The sequence below is a fragment of the Microcaecilia unicolor genome, chromosome 8 (assembly GCF_901765095.1).
Source record: "Microcaecilia unicolor chromosome 8, aMicUni1.1, whole genome shotgun sequence".
NCBI lineage: Eukaryota > Metazoa > Chordata > Amphibia > Gymnophiona > Siphonopidae > Microcaecilia > Microcaecilia unicolor.
In genome coordinates this window covers 243,645,496-243,664,264 of record NC_044038.1, presented here as the reverse complement: position 1 = coordinate 243,664,264, position 18,769 = coordinate 243,645,496, and the positions used below count along the sequence as shown (strand labels likewise).

Genomic DNA, 18,769 nt, shown 5'->3' with positions numbered 1-18,769 from the left:
CCCCGGGTGCCAGCCCCCCTAGGAACGCCACTGCCCATTACCCTTTTACCTTTACACTACTCTCTAATATATGTGCACAACTGCCTTAGCATGTGAATTGGTGGGGGGGGGGGGGGGGGGGTATGGGAAGGGCACAGGTGGATCCAACAAGCGCATAACTTACAGAATCTATTACATATTGTGTTGACATTGTAAGTAGTAACTTTGTATTGTTATTTGAACATTTTTACTGCTGATTGATTATTGCTCATGTTTGATGTACAGTAATACCTCCGTTTTCATTGACTTTGGTTATCATCGGTTTCGGGTTTCGTCAAATTTTTTTTTTTCCAAAAAATTTGTCTCGGATTTCGTCAGTTGTCTCGGCTTTCGTCGGCATGCCCACTTGAGCTTGCTGCTAATTTTGCGAAAACGCGTTCTCCTGCTCAGTGTGGTGTTGTTTCTCGTTGTGTGAGCATCACCCCGCACATCTATCCAAACAATTCCATTGCTTTCCAGTGTTTTTATTCATATGGAAATAATTGGCTCGGTTTTTGTCAGTATCGGATTTCACCGATTGTTTTCGGACGGATTATCGACGAAAACCGAGGTATCACTGTATTCTTACTGTACACCGCCTTCAGTGAATTCTTTCAAAAAGGTGGTAAATAAGTCCTAATAAATAAATAAGCAAATAAATATTAGGGCTTCTCAACCGAGGATATGCACAATGAATACGCATACCAAGGAGGAAGTGCCTGCCAACTCTCTCTCATGCATATTTATTGTGGATATCCAGAAAACCCAATGGGGTTTGGCTGGAAGGCCTGCTCTGTATTACATGATAAAGTGCCACATTTCGGCATTAATGTTTCCACCACCTGGTGTAAGTGGGCACAACCTGAATGCAGGTGTATCATTGCTGATTTACAGTATTATTCAACAATGCAAATTACCTGCGGAGTTTCCACGATAAAATTGGTTCACGGCCTGCTTCATTCTGGGGCCTGACTTTGATGTCAAATTATAGAATTGTCCCCTCAGTGAGTGTCTCAGCCCAGTCCTCGAGACACACCCAACCCTCAATAACTATGTATGACAGAGAATTGCATACAATGGAGGCAGTGCATTGTGGATTGAAGGAGGAGACTGGCTTGGTGTTGTCCCGAGGGCTGGGCTAAGAAGCCCTAGTCTAGGGCAATGATAAGTAGTATAAGAATCTGGGCTGTGTCCCATCTTTATCAGCTACTATTCCACCTCGTTCTCTGTGCGGTGTCTGAAGGGCAATGCGGCTTCTACTAAAGCAGGGTCAGGCAACCCTGGTCTGAGTTCCACAGGTAGGTGGGGTTTTCAGGAAATCCATAATGAAATTTGCATTCACTACCTCCATTATCTCATGCGTATTCATTGTGAATCAATGACTCAAGAAAAATGTCAGGAAGTATTTTTTCACAGAGAGAGTAGTGGATGCTTGGAATGCCCTCCCGGGGGAGGTGGTGGAAACTAAAACGGTAACGGAATTCAAACATGCGTGGGATAAACATAAAGGAATTCTGCTCAGAAGGAATGGATCCTAAGGAGCTTAGACGAGATTGGGTGGCAAAGCCGGTGGCGGGAGACGGAGATGGTGCTGGGCAGACTTATACGGTCTGTGCCAGAACCGGTGGTGGGAGGCGGGGCTGGTGGTTGGGAGGCGGGGATAGTGCTGGGCAGACTTATACGGTCTGTGCCCGTAAAAGGACAGGTACAAATCAAGGTACAAAAAGTAGCACATGTGAGTTTATCTTGTTGGGCAGACTGGATGGATAGTTAAAAATGTATGTGTGCTCACTACATCACCTTTACTGGCAGGTAAATGGAAAAGGCGGCCAGAATACAGACAGGACAGAAAACCAGCCAAATGAAGACGCACGCTTTTATCCATTAACAGAAGACCAAAATAAAAACAAATTCAAAACACTGCAATAAATACAAGACATTAAGAGGCTCAATTTCAAAAGGGAAAAACCTCTCAAAAGCAGCATAACGTAGCATTTAGACATTTTTCTCCGAAAAACATCCAAACTGCGATTTTAAAAACTCGCATTTCAGATATGTTTTTTTTTCTATAGTGCAGCCAAATCTGAAGGGGGCATGCCGGGGGTAGGATTTGGGTGTTCCCAAAATTTGGGTATTTTTCTGCCATAATGGAACAAAGCAAACAAGTCCAAGGCTAAAAGTTAAGACATTTTGGCATAGACCTGTTTTCAGGGGCGTAGCCAGACACCCAATTTTGGGTGGGCCTGGTCCCAGGATGGGTGGGCAGAATAACTTTGCCCTGTCCCACAAGTGATTTGGTCTCTCCCTCTCTCGCCTGCATGTCATTTGGTCTCTCAAACATCCTCCCTCCCTCTCATGCAGCAACTAATACACACTGCTCATGTTGGCCCCACAGCCTTCCCTCTGATGCAACTTCCTGTTTCTGCATAGGCGGGAATACATCAGAGGGACGGCTGTGGGGCTGGTGCGAATAGTATGTATCAGCCGCTGCTCGCTGCAGGTGAAGATCTGCTATTTACAAGGTATGCAGGAGGGACAGTTATTGGGAGTTTTTGGCTGGTGAGGCTTAGGGATCCCTGCCAGCCACATCATAGGTGTGCTGCTACTGGGTGGGCCTGAGCCCAAAGTGGGTGGGCCTGGGCCCATCCAGGCCCACCCTTGGCTACGCCACTGGTTTCAATCATGCCTAAGTCACACAAAGGTGCCCTAAATGATGAGATGACCACTGGAAGGATTAAGGCATGACCCCCCTTACTGCCCCAGTAGTCACTGACCCCCCTACATACCAGCCTCTGACAGCTTCAAATGTTATGGCCAGTCCTATTAGAACAGTAAGCAGGTCCCTGGAGTACCCTAGTGGTCGGTGCAGTGAACTGTAGAAAAGGGGACCCAGGCCCATATCTCACTATGTTATAGTTGTGGTGGAACGTATGAGCCCTCCAAAACCCACCAAAGACCTACTGTACCCAACTGTACACCACTACAATAGCCCTTATGCCTGCAGGTGTCACTTATATGTAGGTACAGAAGGTTTTTGGAGGGCTCCCCATACAATATAAGGGGTAACGGTGAGATTTTGTTTTTGTTACATTTGTACCCCGCGCTTTCCCACTCATGGCAGGCTCAATGCGGCTTACATGGGGCAATGGAGGGTTAAGTGACTTGCCCAGAGTCACAAGGAGCTGCCTGTGCCTGAAGTGGGAATTGAACTCAGTTCCTCAGTTCCCCAGGACCAGAGTCCACCACCCTAACCACTAGGCCACTCCTCCACTGTTGCTACTATTTGAGATTCTACATGGAATGTTGCTATTCCACTAGCAACATTCCATGTAGAAGTCGGCCCTTGCAGATCACCAATGTGGCCGCGCAGGCTTCTGCTTCTGTGGGTCTGACGTCCTGCACGTACGTACGTGCAGGACGTCAGACTCACAGAAACAGAAGCCTGCGCAGCCTTCTACATGGAATATTGCTAGTGGAATAGCAACATTCCATGTAGAATCTCCAATAGTAGCAACATTCCATGTAGAATCTCCAATAGTAGCAACAGAATCTCAGTAGTAGCAACATTCCATGTAGAATCTCCAATAGTAGCAACATTCCATGTAGAATCTCCAATAGTATCTATTTTATTTTTGTTGCATTTGTACCCTGCGCTTTCCCACTCATGGCAGGCTCAATGCGGCTTACATGGGGCAATGGAGGGTTAAGTGACTTGCCCAGAGTCACAAGGAGCTGCCTGTGCCTGAAGTGGGAATCGGACTCAGTTCCTCAAGTCCAAAGTCCACCACCCTAACCACTAGGCCACTCCTCCACTGTTGCTACTATTTGAGATTCTACATGGAATGTTGCTATTCCACTAGCAACATTCCATGTAGAAGTCGGCCCTTGCAGATCACCAATGTGGCCGCGCAGGCTTCTGCTTCTGTGGGTCTGACGTCCTGCACGTACGTACGTGCAGGACGTCAGACTCACAGAAACAGAAGCCTGCGCAGCCTTCTACATGGAATATTGCTAGTGGAATAGCAACATTCCATGTAGAATCTCCAATAGTAGCAACATTCCATGTAGAATCTCCAATAGTAGCAACAGAATCTCAGTAGTAGCAACATTCCATGTAGAATCTCCAATAGTAGCAACATTCCATGTAGAATCTCCAATAGTATCTATTTTATTTTTGTTGCATTTGTACCCTGCACTTTCCCACTCATGGCAGGCTCAATGCGGCTTACATGGGGCAATGGAGGGTTAAGTGACTTGCCCAGAGTCACAAGGAGCTGCCTCTGCCTGAAGTGGGAATTGAACTCAGTTCCACAGTTCCTCAGGACCAAAGTGTACCTGGAATCTTTTTTGTTAAGCCCACTGCAGCCCCCCCTAGGGTGCCCCACTGCTCTTTTAACATTAGCATTAACATTGAATTGATGTTCCGTCATATACCTGTCAGTTCAATGCGGATCACATATTAAAGAAGGCTGGACATTTCCAGGAATAACAAAATATTATCTAACAAAGACTAGATGTCCTTAAACTACATAATCTATTCAGTATGATTTAACACAAATTTTTTTAAATAAATAAGATTTTATCTATTTATGAAACAGGTTATAGGTGATTTTGGACATCAAGAGATCTTTAATAGCCTTGTCCAAGCGAACCACTTGATATGAACAAAGGAAAGGTAAAAAATGTTTTAACGTTCAGTAACTCTAGTTTTAGTTGTAAAAACGAGATGATTCAATAAGTGGGGATAGACCGTATATAATTTAAGAAAATTTAAACAGGACCCTGGCTTGCACAGGGAGCCGATGAAGCTTCACAAAACAGCAGGATGCACTGTCAAACATTTTTAAAGAGAAGATTAAACGTAAAGCTACATTCTGTACAGTGAGAACTTTCTACAATATCTGTTTGGAAGCTCCCAAATAAAGAAAATTACAATAATGAAGCAAACTCAAAATTTAAACCTAGAGGATAAGCTGGAAATGATCTTGATCAAAATATTTCTGAATCTGACACAAAAGAAAGAAAGATCTTTGTGTGAGAGTGTTAATTTGCATCTCCTTATTATCCAATCATACCCCCAAAATCTTAATGGATGGAGAAAACTTATACTGAGTTTTATTTATCAGAATACTCTTTTCATCCATATCAGAACTGAGGCTGATTAACATAAATTTTGTTTTGTCTAAATTTAATTTGAGCTTATGGTTTTAGCATCCAGTGTTCTATTTCATTCTGCTAATTCAAGACTCCGTTCCTTTTATCTCGCTGCACCTCACGCCTGGAATAGACTTCCTGAGCCTGTACTTCTAGCCCCGTCTTTAGCCAAACTCAAAACCCACCTCTTTACCACTGCATTTGACTCCTAACTCACTTACCCTGTCCTTTATCCTCATCTCTTCATTCCCTTACCCTTAATTGTTCTATTTACCTGTCTTATCTAGATTGTAAGCTCTTTGAGCAGGGACTGTCTTTTGTGTATGGTGTACAGCGCTGTGTATGCCTTGTAGCGCTATAGAAATGATAAGTAGTATTAGTAGTAATTTAAAGATGTTTCGCAAAAACTCTTAAGTGTGAGGTGACTGAAAAAGCGATGGGGACCATAACCGTGATGACATCAGCACAACTGAAAAGACAGATTCCCAACTTTTCTAGAACATATCCTAATTAATGCATTTAAACATTGAAAAGAACAGGAGACAGCGGCGACCCCTGTGGAACCTCGCATGGATTGTGCCAATTCTCTGAACAATTACTGTCAAATCTCACTCCATAAAAGCGATCCTTTAAAAACGGAGAATATCTGTCTGGCCAGTCTACTAAGAAGGCTGCCCCCCCCCCCCCCCCCACACACACACACAATACATCCCAATGGTTGTTTTTTGATCATTTTTCTCATGGACTTTTTTGCCCCCCCCAAAAAAATAGTCCTAAAAGATAGACACACTGACCACAAAAACATCTAGCAAATGGCCATTTTCTAAACAAAAAGTTGGATGTTGTTCTGGTTTAAAAATGGCCATGTTCACTACTGGAGTTTGGGACATTTTTCGCAAAATGCCCATAATTAGATTTAGGCGTCATATCGAAAATGGCCTTCTGCATGTACAAATCGATGTGCTTCAGGTGTACAAACCGACTGCACTCATCAAACGCCTTCTTAAACAAAAATGTTTTCAGGGCAGCCTTAAACTTTTTAAAATGATAATTCTGCCCAAATTTAAAAGGTCGACAATTCCAGGATGCCGGTGTGACAAAGAAAACACAGTGCCGTGTAGATTCAGGTCTAGCAATTGCTGGACCAGGAAGGACCAGCCTAAAACCATTTAATAAGGTATTGTGAGGGAGGCAAGATATTGTGGTGACCCCCAGACCCAAAGCCTGTAAAGTAGGGGACCTTTAATCAACATGATTTGCAAGCATGACTGAAGAGTAACATTTGAGCTGGAGCTGGTTGAGGACTGACCGATTCAACTGCAGATCTTGGCAGTAGGCACATCTGTACCCAATGGAGATTGGTGGGGGGGGGGGGGGGGCTCAATTTTTGGTTGCAGGCATTTTTCAGCAGATAGCCTGGAAGTAAGGGGCGAAAGCAGAGGGGCATGTTTACCTTAACATGCAGAAAGGAGGCCACGGAGTATGAACAATTCATTTTATGTATCTGTGTCCTGGCCTGGGCGTCATTCCAAAGGGTTCCTTCATGAAGTTTCCAAGTGTTTTGAAGCGTTTTTATCGTGAGTTTCAGGATTTCCTAGGAAAGGGAGTGGGAAGAGAAGATTGTAGCCCTGTGGCAAATTCTCAATCAGCCCATGAAAACGTTGACTGTGTTACTGGTAAATGTGATGCAAAGGGAGTCTTCCAGCCCCTGGTCTGTAGCCTAATCGTTAGGACAGCAGGTTAAGAACCAGGGAAGCCAGGGTTCGAATCCCTCTAATGCTCCCTGTGATCTTGGGCAAGTCACTGAACCCTTCCATTACCTCTGGTACAAACCCCTCCAGTAACAGGGAAATGGCTAGTGTGCCTGAACGTAATTTGCCCAGAACTACTAAGAAAGGCACCAAGAAAATACCTATCCTAAAGAAACTGGCCTGTGTAGCTTCAGTCCTGTGTTTGGAAGTGTAGCTGGGGGGAAGAGAAGAGCAAAAGAGTGATTAATGACAGTAAAGCACAAGAAAAGAGCAGAGGGGGGAGACATAAGCTCTTGAAGAGAGGAGAGGAGATGGAAGTGGATAAGAAAGATTGCTCTATGGGGGAGGGGGCAGTGGTGATGGTAAGTGCATATATTATCTAATGAGGGCACTTTCCACTCTTGTTTTTTCTTGATATTGTCTGATCTTTGTTTCTTTGTTAAATTAACTTTGTTTTATACTCTGTGAGCTCAGCACAGACAGTGTAGATACGAAAGTTCCTCTTGTCCGTTTTCTGATCTTCCATGCTGAGGTTTGCTGGATTAAGGTCCTATAGGGGCAGGAAACTATCATCTGTAGCTGGCTTCAGGTTCTAGATCAGGGGTACTCAAAGGGGTCCAAAGACCAGTCAGGTTTTCAGGATATCCCTAATGAATATGTATCACAAAATAGTAACTCTTCACCATGTTATCTTTGCAAAATTCACTTTATCAATCAATTCTCTAGCCTAGTGGTTAATGCAGCGGACTCTGATCCTGGGGAACTGAGTTCGATTCCCACTGCAGCTCCTTGTGACTCTGGGCAAGTCACTTAACCCTCCATTGCCCCTGGTACAAAATAAATACCTGAATATATGTAAACCGCTTTGAATGTAGTTGCAAAAAAACCTCAGAAAGGCAGTATATCAAGGCCCATTCCCTTTCTTCTCACAATCTAATCATGCACACCCCTCATTCATACCTAAAATCAAAAACATTTTTGAAAAATAATACAATCCCTCTATCCCCAAAGGTTTTACACTCTGTCTTGATGACATGAACACATAGGAGCTTAACTGTCCACATATGTTGAGACAATCATCATAATTTCACTTAACCGCACCAACTTCTTGTTTAGCATGAAACCCATGGAGAGAAGAGAAACTGCTAAACAAGAATACTGAAGTTGGTGCGGTTAAGTGAAATTACGATGATTGTCTCAACATATGTTGAGGAGCTTTAAGGAGCCCATGGATGACATTATATTTGCGTTTGTAATGAGAAGCCATGAGAATATATCGTACGGGAGCTGTTGGGAAAGAACATTAAAAGGAAGAGGAGTCGATGATAACAAGCTTCTATATGGACAAATTAACGAGAAAAAAGTTTTAGAGAGTTGTTACATCAGGATTATTAATAAACTTGGAAACTTGGCAAAATTAACCAAATACATTAGCAAGAAAGCCTGCCAAAGTGTCAGTGGAGCCACTGAAATCTGAGGGGCTGGCTCCAACTGTTGACACGGTCAACGATAATTCACAAAGTTAAACAAAATCAAAGCACCAGCATACAGAACTTTGGAGAGTAGGGTTGACCAGGAGTTTCAGCTAAGAGTGTAGGCTCAATAATTCTTTCCTCCTTCTCTTTATGTTTCTGCTCTTCCTTGTGTCTCTTTCCTATCATCAAATGGAGTTCCTTTTCCTCTTCGATTATATTTTTAGTTTTCTACACCGCTTTGCTCTGCCTTGGCAGCTACAGCTGTTTAGCAAGTACCTATAAACTATAACTATTCTAAACCACATGTAATCTATTTTAACATTGATAGCAACAATTATATATACCAAAGCTTTATCTTTAGAACATACAATGTTGTAGGTGTTGGTTGCAGGCACTCACCCTCCAGGACCACCTCTTTTCCAGTTTTCTTTAGTGCTTGTACCGCCTCATCATGTGTGGCATCCGAGAGGTCACAGTTGTTCACAGATATGATAGCGTCCCCCACATACAAGGCCTCTGTCTGATCTGCTGCCAGGCCCTTGAAGATCTTGGAGATCAGGATAGGCATCTTGTTTTCTCGACCACCTTAAAAAAAAATGTAATTAATTAATTAAAGTAGACATGGTGAAACGCAACGTCATTTATCCTGAAAATACAATTTCTCCTACATAATGTTTTGCTGTTACAGGGAGTACTGGGCTGTCAAATTACTCAAGAGATACAATTCAGTATCATCACCTACCCTTCAAGGAGTACTGCAGGTATCTAGGTGTATACCACCACCTACCCTATTCAATATTTATATGGTCCCTTAGATAAACTTACCAGAGAGTATCAGATCAGTTACTACTCATGTGCTGACAATATAGGACTACCAGACCCTCCCAACAAAATGAGTAGCAACCTGAATGAAGGTCTAGATAATATCTTCCGCTGGTTGTGTCAAAATAAATTGGAGCTAAATCCCCCAAAAGCAGAAGTATTGTAGATTGACAAAATAACCCAGACCATTCAGACTCCAAGATAACCCTCAGAAAAGAATATCCCTGCCTTTCAGCCATCATGTTTGAAATCTAGGTCAGATCTGAGCCATCTCTAAATGAGTTGTATATTCATTCAAAGTTCAGCACCTTGAATGGTACCGAGAGAGAAAAAATATGAAGGAAGATCATTGTGATTCAGTTTTGACATATCCAGTTGTTGACCTTGACATACAACTCAAACTCCTAGACAACACTGGAATCTGTGGTGAAGTTCTCAAGTGGTTTAGGGGATTCATAAAATCTAGATCCTAAGGTAAAAAATGGCAGGTTCCACATCTCCCCGTGGTCTCCCAACTGCGGAGTTCCACAGGTTCACCAATCTCGCCAATCGTATTCAACATCATGATGGAACTATTGAGGAAAAAAATTGGAAGGAGAGGGTTTTTAATTCATATATCTATGTCAATGATGCAATCATATATATTCCTTTTGACAATGAGATTACAGAATTATCATCAAGTAAGGTCTAGATCTGATGGGCATCAACCTCCAACCTTAAATAGGGAAAAATTAGTAAATTCTTAATAATAATAATAATAATAAGAAGAAGAAGCTTCAAACCGCTCAAAGTACAGCAGCCAGACTCATATTTGGGAAAACGAAATACGAAAGCGCTAAACCCCTAAGAGAGAAACTACACTGGCTCCCACTAAAAGAACGAATTGCGTTCAAAGTTTGCACCCTGGTCCACAAAATCGTTCACGGGGAAGCCCCGACCTATATGTCAGACCTTATAGACTTGCCTACCAGGAATGCAAAGAGATCAGCACGCACATTCCTCAATCTCCATTACCCTAACTGCAAAGGGCTAAAATATAAATCCACATACGCGACCAGTTTCTCATACATCTGCTCGCAGCTATGGAACGCACTACCGAAGGCCATAAAAATAATGCAAGACCTAACTATCTTCCGAAGGCTACTGAAAACAGATCTGTTCAAGAAGGCATACCATAAACACCCATCTCTGCGCTCTCTACCGAATCCCACCTGTCCCAACACCGACAGAACAGTGCCTCTGTCATGAAATGCCTAGCCACCCGCCTGGGCTAACCCTGGGGCCACTTAGAGAGTCTATCCCCAGTACACCTCAGGTCCGCCTGTGCTCTACACTAGCACCCTCCTCCCCCCGACTGGGTCCCAACTACTACTACTATTTAACATTTCTGAAGCGCTACCAGGGTTACGCAGCGCTGTACAATTTACAAAGAAGGACAGTCCCTGCTCAAGGAGCTTACAATCTAAAGGACAAAAGTGCAGTCAATCAAATTGGGGCAGTCTACATTTCCTCTGGGCAAGTCTCCTGCTCTCAAGGTATTCCCCAGTCATTTCTAGGTTACTGGGGCCACACACCCAGTGGTCCCACAGTTACTAGAAAGCAGGGGCATAGCCAGACACCCAAATTTGGACCCATTTGGAAGGAAAGGAACTGGGAGTCTGGGACTGAGGGGTGGCGTTGACTCAGTCTGCTGAGATAAGGGAATGAGCTGCTCCTCCTCCTTACCTACAAATGCACTCAGTCTGAGGCTCCTCACTACCTCTCCACCCTCATCTCCCCCTATGTTCCCGCCCGTAACCTCCGCTCACAGGACAAAGCCCTTCTCTCAGTACCCTTCTCCACCACTGCCAACTCCAGGCTCCGCTCATTCTGCCTTGCCTCACCCTATGCCTGGAACAATCTTCCTTTACCCATACGCCATGCCCCCTCCCTACCCATCTTCAAATCTCTGCTTAAAACTCACCTCTTCAATGCTGCCTTCGGCGCCTAACCGCTTGAGAAATATAGAATGCCCCAATCTATCCACCCTATCAGATTAACTGTTCACTCGTCCTCTAGATTGTTCACTTGTCTTTAGATTGTTCTCTTGTCTTTTAGATTGTAAGCTGGGTCCAAGATGGGTCCAAGATAGGTGGGCAGAACTCCGCCTTGTCCCACAAGTGATTTGGTCTCTCCCTCTTTTGCCTGCATGCCATACGGTCTCTCAAACATCCACCCGTCCCGGAATACCTTTTAAATAGCAGATTTTCACCAACAGCGAGCAGCAACTAATATACACTGCTCATGTTGGCCCCACAGCCTTCCCTCTGATGCAACTTCCTGTTTCCGCATAGGCGGGAACATATCAGAGGGAAGACTGTAGGACCGGTGCGAACAGCATGTATCAGTCGCTGTTCGCTGCAGGCAAAGATCTGCTATTTAAAAGGAATGCAGGAAGGACAGTTGGGAGTTTTCGGCTGTTGGGACTTGGGAATCCCTGCCAGCCACATTATAATGTGTTGCTACTGGGTGGGCCTGAACCCAAAGTGGATGTGAAGGAGTGGAACGCCGGTACTACCTGAATGCTACTGAGCAACAGGACAACCTCATGTTTTGTGCCTACTGATGGACTTTTACTTATGCACTCTACCTCTGCTTTTGGCTATTTGGCCACACCTTATTACTGCACTGGACATTTGTGCCTTATCCAGTTTTACTGTTTACTAACAAGACAAGTTTGCTGTTTACTAATGTACAGACAGAATGCAGGGCTATTAGATATATAGCTTGTAACAGTAGTTTGCAAGGCCTATACAAGACCAGCTTGCACGTAGCAACGCCATCTGAATAGGCGACCTTGGAGGGTGCTGACACCCCCCTGCATTCCTGAGCCGCACCTTATCTCCTGTGCTAGAAAGGAGCATTGTGTGTGTACAGAATAAGCTGCTAAGTTTCGTTTTTCTTGCCAGTATCATTTCAGTGTTATGACGTGTGTACGTACTGGGACTACAATTTTGTACTGTAAGAACTACAAATGTTTACTGCGCATGACAAGTATGACGTGTAAGGGGCCAAATGCGCAGGCCCAGTAGGGAAGTATAAATGTAAGCGTCAGATGATTTATGACACACAGTGTCCCGAGGCTACTCGGTGCTGTTCACTTGCTAGCAATAAAGTTGCCTTGTTTGGAACCAAAATTTGCCTTTCGTCTCCTGATTTCCCACCTGTTTCATTGGCGACCCAGATGGGACAGAAGTAGAAAGGGGAATCGGATTATATTCTTCCCCTCCCCCACTGCAGTCGGATCGGGTCATCGATTCCCACCCGAGGAGGTGGTGAGTGGCCACCGCTGATTTCAGCGTCCATCTCCCGGAGGAGGGCCGATCCACTCCGCCTGACTGTAGAGGGGGCTGTGTGGTTCCGACAAGGCACCTTTTTCCATTTCAGGGAGAAGCGCACGACGGCGCGGCCTGCGACCCCGGCGGACAGGCGAGTATACTCTACGTAGTGACCGGCCCAGTAAGGACCGAAGAAGAGGCGTGATCACCCTCTTTTAGCCAGTGACTAATACGGACTATTGGTATCCGACTAGGTCCCGAAACTCACTAGGCTCCGGCGACGAAACCGAGCGGCGAACGAACGGGGGGGTTTCTTGTGGCGTATGAAAGTGTGTGAGTGGGCTTGCAGTTCCAGGCCGGGCGACCGCGTCCTGGTCAGGCCGAGTGTTGACCCTTCTGTGTCTGGTGGAACGAGACCCCTTACTCCTCCACCTCCCCTTTCCCCCTTTGTCCGTCACCTGTCCTTTGGCACTCAGGTTAGGATGGGCGGGGGTGGGTCTTCACCGTTAGATTTAATGACGGAACACTTTAGCGAAGTGTTCGACCTAGATAAATGTAGCAGGGCCGGGATGATACAGAGATGTCAATTTATGTGGCCAGGGCTAGGAATTGCGGGATGGCCCCCGGAAGGGTCATTCGAGTATGAAAAAGTGGCGGCGGTCATGAATATTGTTATAATTGAGGGAAACCCCGGCTGTCCCGAGGACATTCCATACATAGAAGCGTGGTTGGATGTAGTCCGGGATCCGCCGGCTTGGGCCCAACGGAAGGTAGAAAAGGCCGCCCTTATGTTGGTAAAGCAGAGAAAAGGCCGGAAAACCAAACTTAGAACCCTGCCGACCCATGCCTTCGCTCTCCAAAGCTCGGCAACCGCTGCCGTCCCGAAGGCCGCAGGGACCGCCCCCATACGGCCTACCGCCCCTAGCACTGAAGCCACTGAGACCACGCCCCCTGCTACCAGAGTCAAGGCAGGAACTACGCCCAGTACTACCAACACACTTTCTAGGAAAAAACCCCCGAAGAAAACCGCAGGGAAAGTTCAGGGTTCGGCCGAGAAGAAGCCTCCAAAAGCCCCGATACTTGCTACGGCGGAGGCATACGAAGACGACATTGCGCCGCCGCCCTATGCTCCTATGTACCCTGACCTTACGGGCCTAGCAGAAGGCCCCGCTGACGCCGAGACTTCCGGGTCAGAGTCGGATGCCGGGGAGACGTCCCGCCCAGCCTCACCTGAGTCACCTGGCCTCGCAACCACACGGAAGAGTACACGGGTTGTGAAGAACATTACTCGGTTCCCCCAATCGAGTCCGCAACAGGCCCTTCCGTCCAGCCGAAAAGGGGGAACCTCTCACTTATTCCCAGTCCGACAGTCCACCACCTATACCCCTAACCCGGCAGAGGGGGGGGGCCAGCCCATCGAATCAACAGTCTATAGTCACGTTCCCTTCTCAAGTGCCGATTTGTATAACTGGAAATTCCATGGGCCGTCCTACGACCAGAAACCCGAGCAGCTGATAGAGCTGGTGGAAGGCATTATATACAGCTACAATCCAACTTGGGCCGACCTTAGGCAGTTGAGCGCCCACATCCTGACCTCTGAAGAACGCCGCCTTTTACAACAAAATATGGAGCAAGCCATCCGGGATGCGAATCCGGCCCATGCCAATTTACAGAACCTACTAGAAACGGAGGCACCCATCGCTGCCCCCACGTGGGATTACCGAACCGCCGAAGGCCAAACCTTTATCCGCCGATACCAACAGGCGTACCTGGCCGCCTTAAAGAAGGGGAAGCAGAAGGTTACCAACATGGGAAAAATCCACAGTGTAGTCCAACAAAAGGACGAGAGTCCAGGGGACTTCCTTGAACGACTTATGGAAGCATTTAGGAGGCACAGCCCGATAAATCCCGAGGACCCTAAGAACCTCCCAACCGTGGTTATGAGTTTTGTTAGCCAGTCAGCACCGGATATACGAAGAAAGCTACAGAGAACGGAGGGGTTCGAAGGGATGAGCCTAAGCCAACTGAAAGCTATAGCTGATCGCGTGTTCGGATATCGCGACCAGGAGGAGAAGGTGGAGGCCCGGAAGGAATCGACCAGACGGATGCGGGAGAAGGCAGATGTATTGGCTACGGTGTTGGAAGAACGAATGAGGTCTAGACCAAAGGGGAGGGGCAGGAGAACAAGAGGAACGCGGTCCCCCATAGGGCGTAACCAGTGTGCAAATTGCCGACAAGAAGGACACTGGTGGGCTGATTGTCCAGAGGAGATACGGGACAACCCGAGAGAAGAGGAATCATGGGACCGGCAGAGAGAGGAGGAGACCGGCGACCGCACGGGGGCCCCTAGGCGAGGCCGGGGAAGGGGCCGAAGAGAGAGAGGACGGGATGACCGGAGGGAATGGCAGATGGCTGTGGACGCTACCCGAGACAGCACAGCATGAAGAAACCGGGAGGGCAGAGTCCCCACTGACCCTCTGGTGGAAATTCGGGTGGGGACAGAATCTATGAAGGCCCTACTAGACACGGGGGCCCAGCGATCTGTTATCACCACTGCCATAGCCCCAGCCACGAAAGAAACTATACCAATTGTGGGAGCCTCCGGGAAATCCCTTGCGGCCCCCCTCCTCAAAGAGCGCCAAGTCCAGATCGGAGGGACGATGGTGTCCCATCAGTTCATACACATCCCTGGATGCCCGGTCCCCTTGATTGGTCGAGACCTACTCTGTAAGCTCCAGGCCACCTTGAAGTTCAAGACTACGGGTGAAGTGGAAGCTCGCTTTGAAGATCGGCCAGTGACACTTATCTGTCCAGTAAGAGAAGAATGGAGACTACACGTTCCCCCAACTGTAGGACCCGGCGACTGCCGTTACGACCAGAACACCCCTTTCGCCCAGCAGAGGCGAGCCATAATGGATGAAGTGCCTGATGTATGGGCAGAATTGAACCCCGGCGGACTGGCCGTTAACGCTATCCCCATCTGGATTGAGCTCAAACCAAATGCTCAAGTTGTCAACCAAGGACAATACCACATCCCCTATGCAGCCCGGCATAGTATGCATACACATCTACAGAAACTCCTTCAACAGGGAGTCCTTAAACCAATCAGATCCGCATGGAACACCCCATTGTTGCCCGTTAAGAAACCAGGAACATCCGAGTACAGACCCGTCCAGGACCTGAGGAAAGTCAACAACCAGGTAGCCGACATAGTTGCCCTCGTACCAAATCCATACTCCATCCTAGCCCAAGTGCCATCTCAGACCAAGTGGTACAGTGTCATTGATTTGAAGGACGCCTTCTTTTCCATCCCTCTTGCTGTCGACAGCCAGAAGTTGTTTGCCTTCACGTGGGAAGACTTGCAGACGGGAACCAAGCAGCAATATACATGGACCCGTCTTCCCCAGGGGTTCAAGAACTCGCCTACCCTCTTCGGCGACCAACTCGCCCAGGACCTGAAGACGTATCAGGACGAGTATGGGCCGGTCGTCCAATACGTGGATGACCTGTTGGTGGCCCGTGAAACGTACACCGAATGTGCTGAAGCTACACTCTACCTCTTGAAGACCCTGGAAGCCCAGGGGTACCGGGCCAGTCGCAAGAAGGCGCAGATATGCGAGATCGAAGTCGAGTATCTGGGGTTTCGCCTCCGAGAAGGAACCCGAAGGCTCGGTATCCCCCGAACCCAAGCCATCCGCAACCAACCCACTCCTGCAAATAAGAAGGAACTACGGGCACTCCTCGGAGCCGCTGGATATTGCCGCATTTGGATTATCAATTTTGCCATCCTGACCCACAGTTTGTACGCCAAACTGAAAGGACCTGAACTCGAGGGCCAAAATCTCCAGTGGGAGAAACACGAACTGAAAGCCCTTCAGGACCTCAAGGAGGCCCTTGTGGCCCCACCAGCGCTCGGACTGCCAGATGTGACTAAGCCGTTCTACTTGTTCATCGACGAAAAGAAGGGATTGGCACTTGGAGTCCTTACCCAACTGGTCGGTACCTGGCAACGCCCTGTAGCATACCTCTCCAAGAGCATGGACAACGTGGCACGAGGATGGCCGGGCTGCCTACGAAGCATTGCGGCTGCTTGTCTCCTGATACACGAGGCCAATAAACTCACGTTCGGCCAAACACTTTTTGTGACCACACCCCACACCATCCGCGGCCTACTCGAGAGCCACGGACCCAGATGGATGACCAACTCCCGATTGGTCAAATACCAAGCCCTCCTGTGCGAAAATCCGGAGGTGCGGATCCTGGACACGACCAACCTCAATCCTGCCACCCTCCTTCCGGCCCCTGAACCACCACTCCACGACTGTGAAGAGGTAATGGCCACTGTGCACTCGAGCAGACCTGACCTGAAGGATCAACCCTGGCAAGGGGGTATCACCCTTTTTACCGATGGAAGCAGCCAGGTGATAGAGGGAATTCGAAGAGCTGGCTATGCGGTGGTATCTGAGGACCATGTGATCGAGGCTATGGCTCTGACACCCGGAACATCAGCCCAGAAAGCGGAGCTAATCGCCCTCACCAGAGCCCTCCTGTGGGCTGAAGGAAAAGTTGTTAACATTTACACCGACTCCAAATACGCTTTCCTCACCCTCCAGGTGCACGGAGCCTTGTACAAGGAGAGGGGATTTTTGACAGCAGAAGGGAAAGGACTTGCAAATGCCGCTGAGATCTGCCAATTACTCGAATCGGTATGGAAGCCGAAGAAGGTGGCTGTGATGCACTGCAGGGCCCACACGGGAAGAACGGACCCTATCGCCCGGGGAAATCAGCGGGCAGACGACGCTGCAAAAAGGGCAAGTCAGCTCCCCTACTCCTCTCACCCTCCTGACCCCGTACTCGTCGTCCAGCTCCCTACGGAGACCCCTATTTACACCCCCCAAGAAACGGAATGGGCCCAACAAGAGGGTCTACAGTCACGCAATGGCTGGTGGATACTACAGGATGGGCGCATATGGATACCCGAAGCCTTGGCCTGGACGGTGGCCAAGGAGGCTCACGACCGCACCCACCTGGGAAGGGACGCCCTGGGGCGCTTACTTGAGAAGACCTACTACATCAACAAACTATCCCTGTGGACCAAAAACGCTTCCAGCCGATGCGCGACTTGTGCCCGGAACAACCCTCGAACGGAGCCCGGCCCTATGCCAGGACATGTTCTCCGAGGCACCAGCCCTTTCCACGTGTGCCAGATTGACTTCACACACATGCCCCCGGCGCGCGGCTACAAAGCTATCCTCGTCGCCGTGTGTACCTACACCGGATGGATTGAAGCCCAGCCTACTAGAACGGAAATGGCTAAAGAAGTTACCTCCCTACTGCTTCATCAAATCCTACCCAGATACGGCCTCCCCAAGCAAATAAACTCTGACAACGGCCCCGCCTTCGCTAGTGAAGTAACACAACAACTCAGTACAAGGCTGGGTCTCGACTGGAAGTTGCATTGTGCCTGGAGACCCCAAAGCAGTGGAGTAGTGGAGAGGGCTAACCGATCCCTGAAGAACCAGCTAGCCAAGCTATGCCAAGAAGCAAAAGCCAAATGGCCCGACCTGCTTCCACTGGCCTTGCTGCATCTTAGGTGTACCCCCAAGGATACCGGCCTTACTCCCTACGAGATGATGTATGCTAGGCCACCACCACTACCCTCCTTTCCCGACTCCTTGCAGATACAGGGTGAGAGTTCCTTAGTGAAACAGATGAGAGCCTTACACCAGGTAGTGCAAGACATCCAGCAGTACACTGAACGAGTAGCTCCCTTGGTCCTCACCAATCCTACGCACAGGTTCAGGGTGGGAGACGAGGTCTGGGTAAAAGAGTGGGATGAATCTGACTGCCTAAAGCCAAAATGGAAGGGGCCCTCCCTTGTTCTCCTAACGACCTCCACCGCTGTTAAAATTGCAGGAAGCCCAGTGTGGATACATTGGACCCGATTGAAGCCTGCTGCTCCCACTAGCAGCTCCCTGAAGCGTTGGACTGCGCACCAACATCCTGACGCTCCATTACGGCTGACTCTAAGAAAGACGTGACCACCAGATTCATGCCTGCCCAGCAACAGGAACTCAGTTTCTGGACCCACTGCGTTTTTGGCTCTCTCTTTATCGCAGCCATAATCGTGGGCCTTATCATCTTCTTGCTGCAAAGGCTCGGATACCTTCCACCGCATATATGATGCTGAGCCTACTACTCCTCCTTTGCTCAGTCCCGAGCTATTACCCCT

At 47.9% G+C, this 18,769-nt stretch overlaps 1 protein-coding gene across 1 annotated transcript in view; it reads right to left on the bottom strand.

Moving 5' to 3' along the window:
- The window catches only part of SNTA1 (syntrophin alpha 1), a 111,427-nt gene that overhangs the window by 77,845 nt on the left and 14,813 nt on the right, over positions 1-18,769 (bottom strand). Inside the window, exon 2 of the mRNA XM_030212426.1 lies at positions 8,798-8,983. Within this exon, the coding sequence (XP_030068286.1) occupies positions 8,798-8,983 (186 nt within the window). The remainder of the gene's footprint in view (positions 1-8,797; positions 8,984-18,769) is intronic.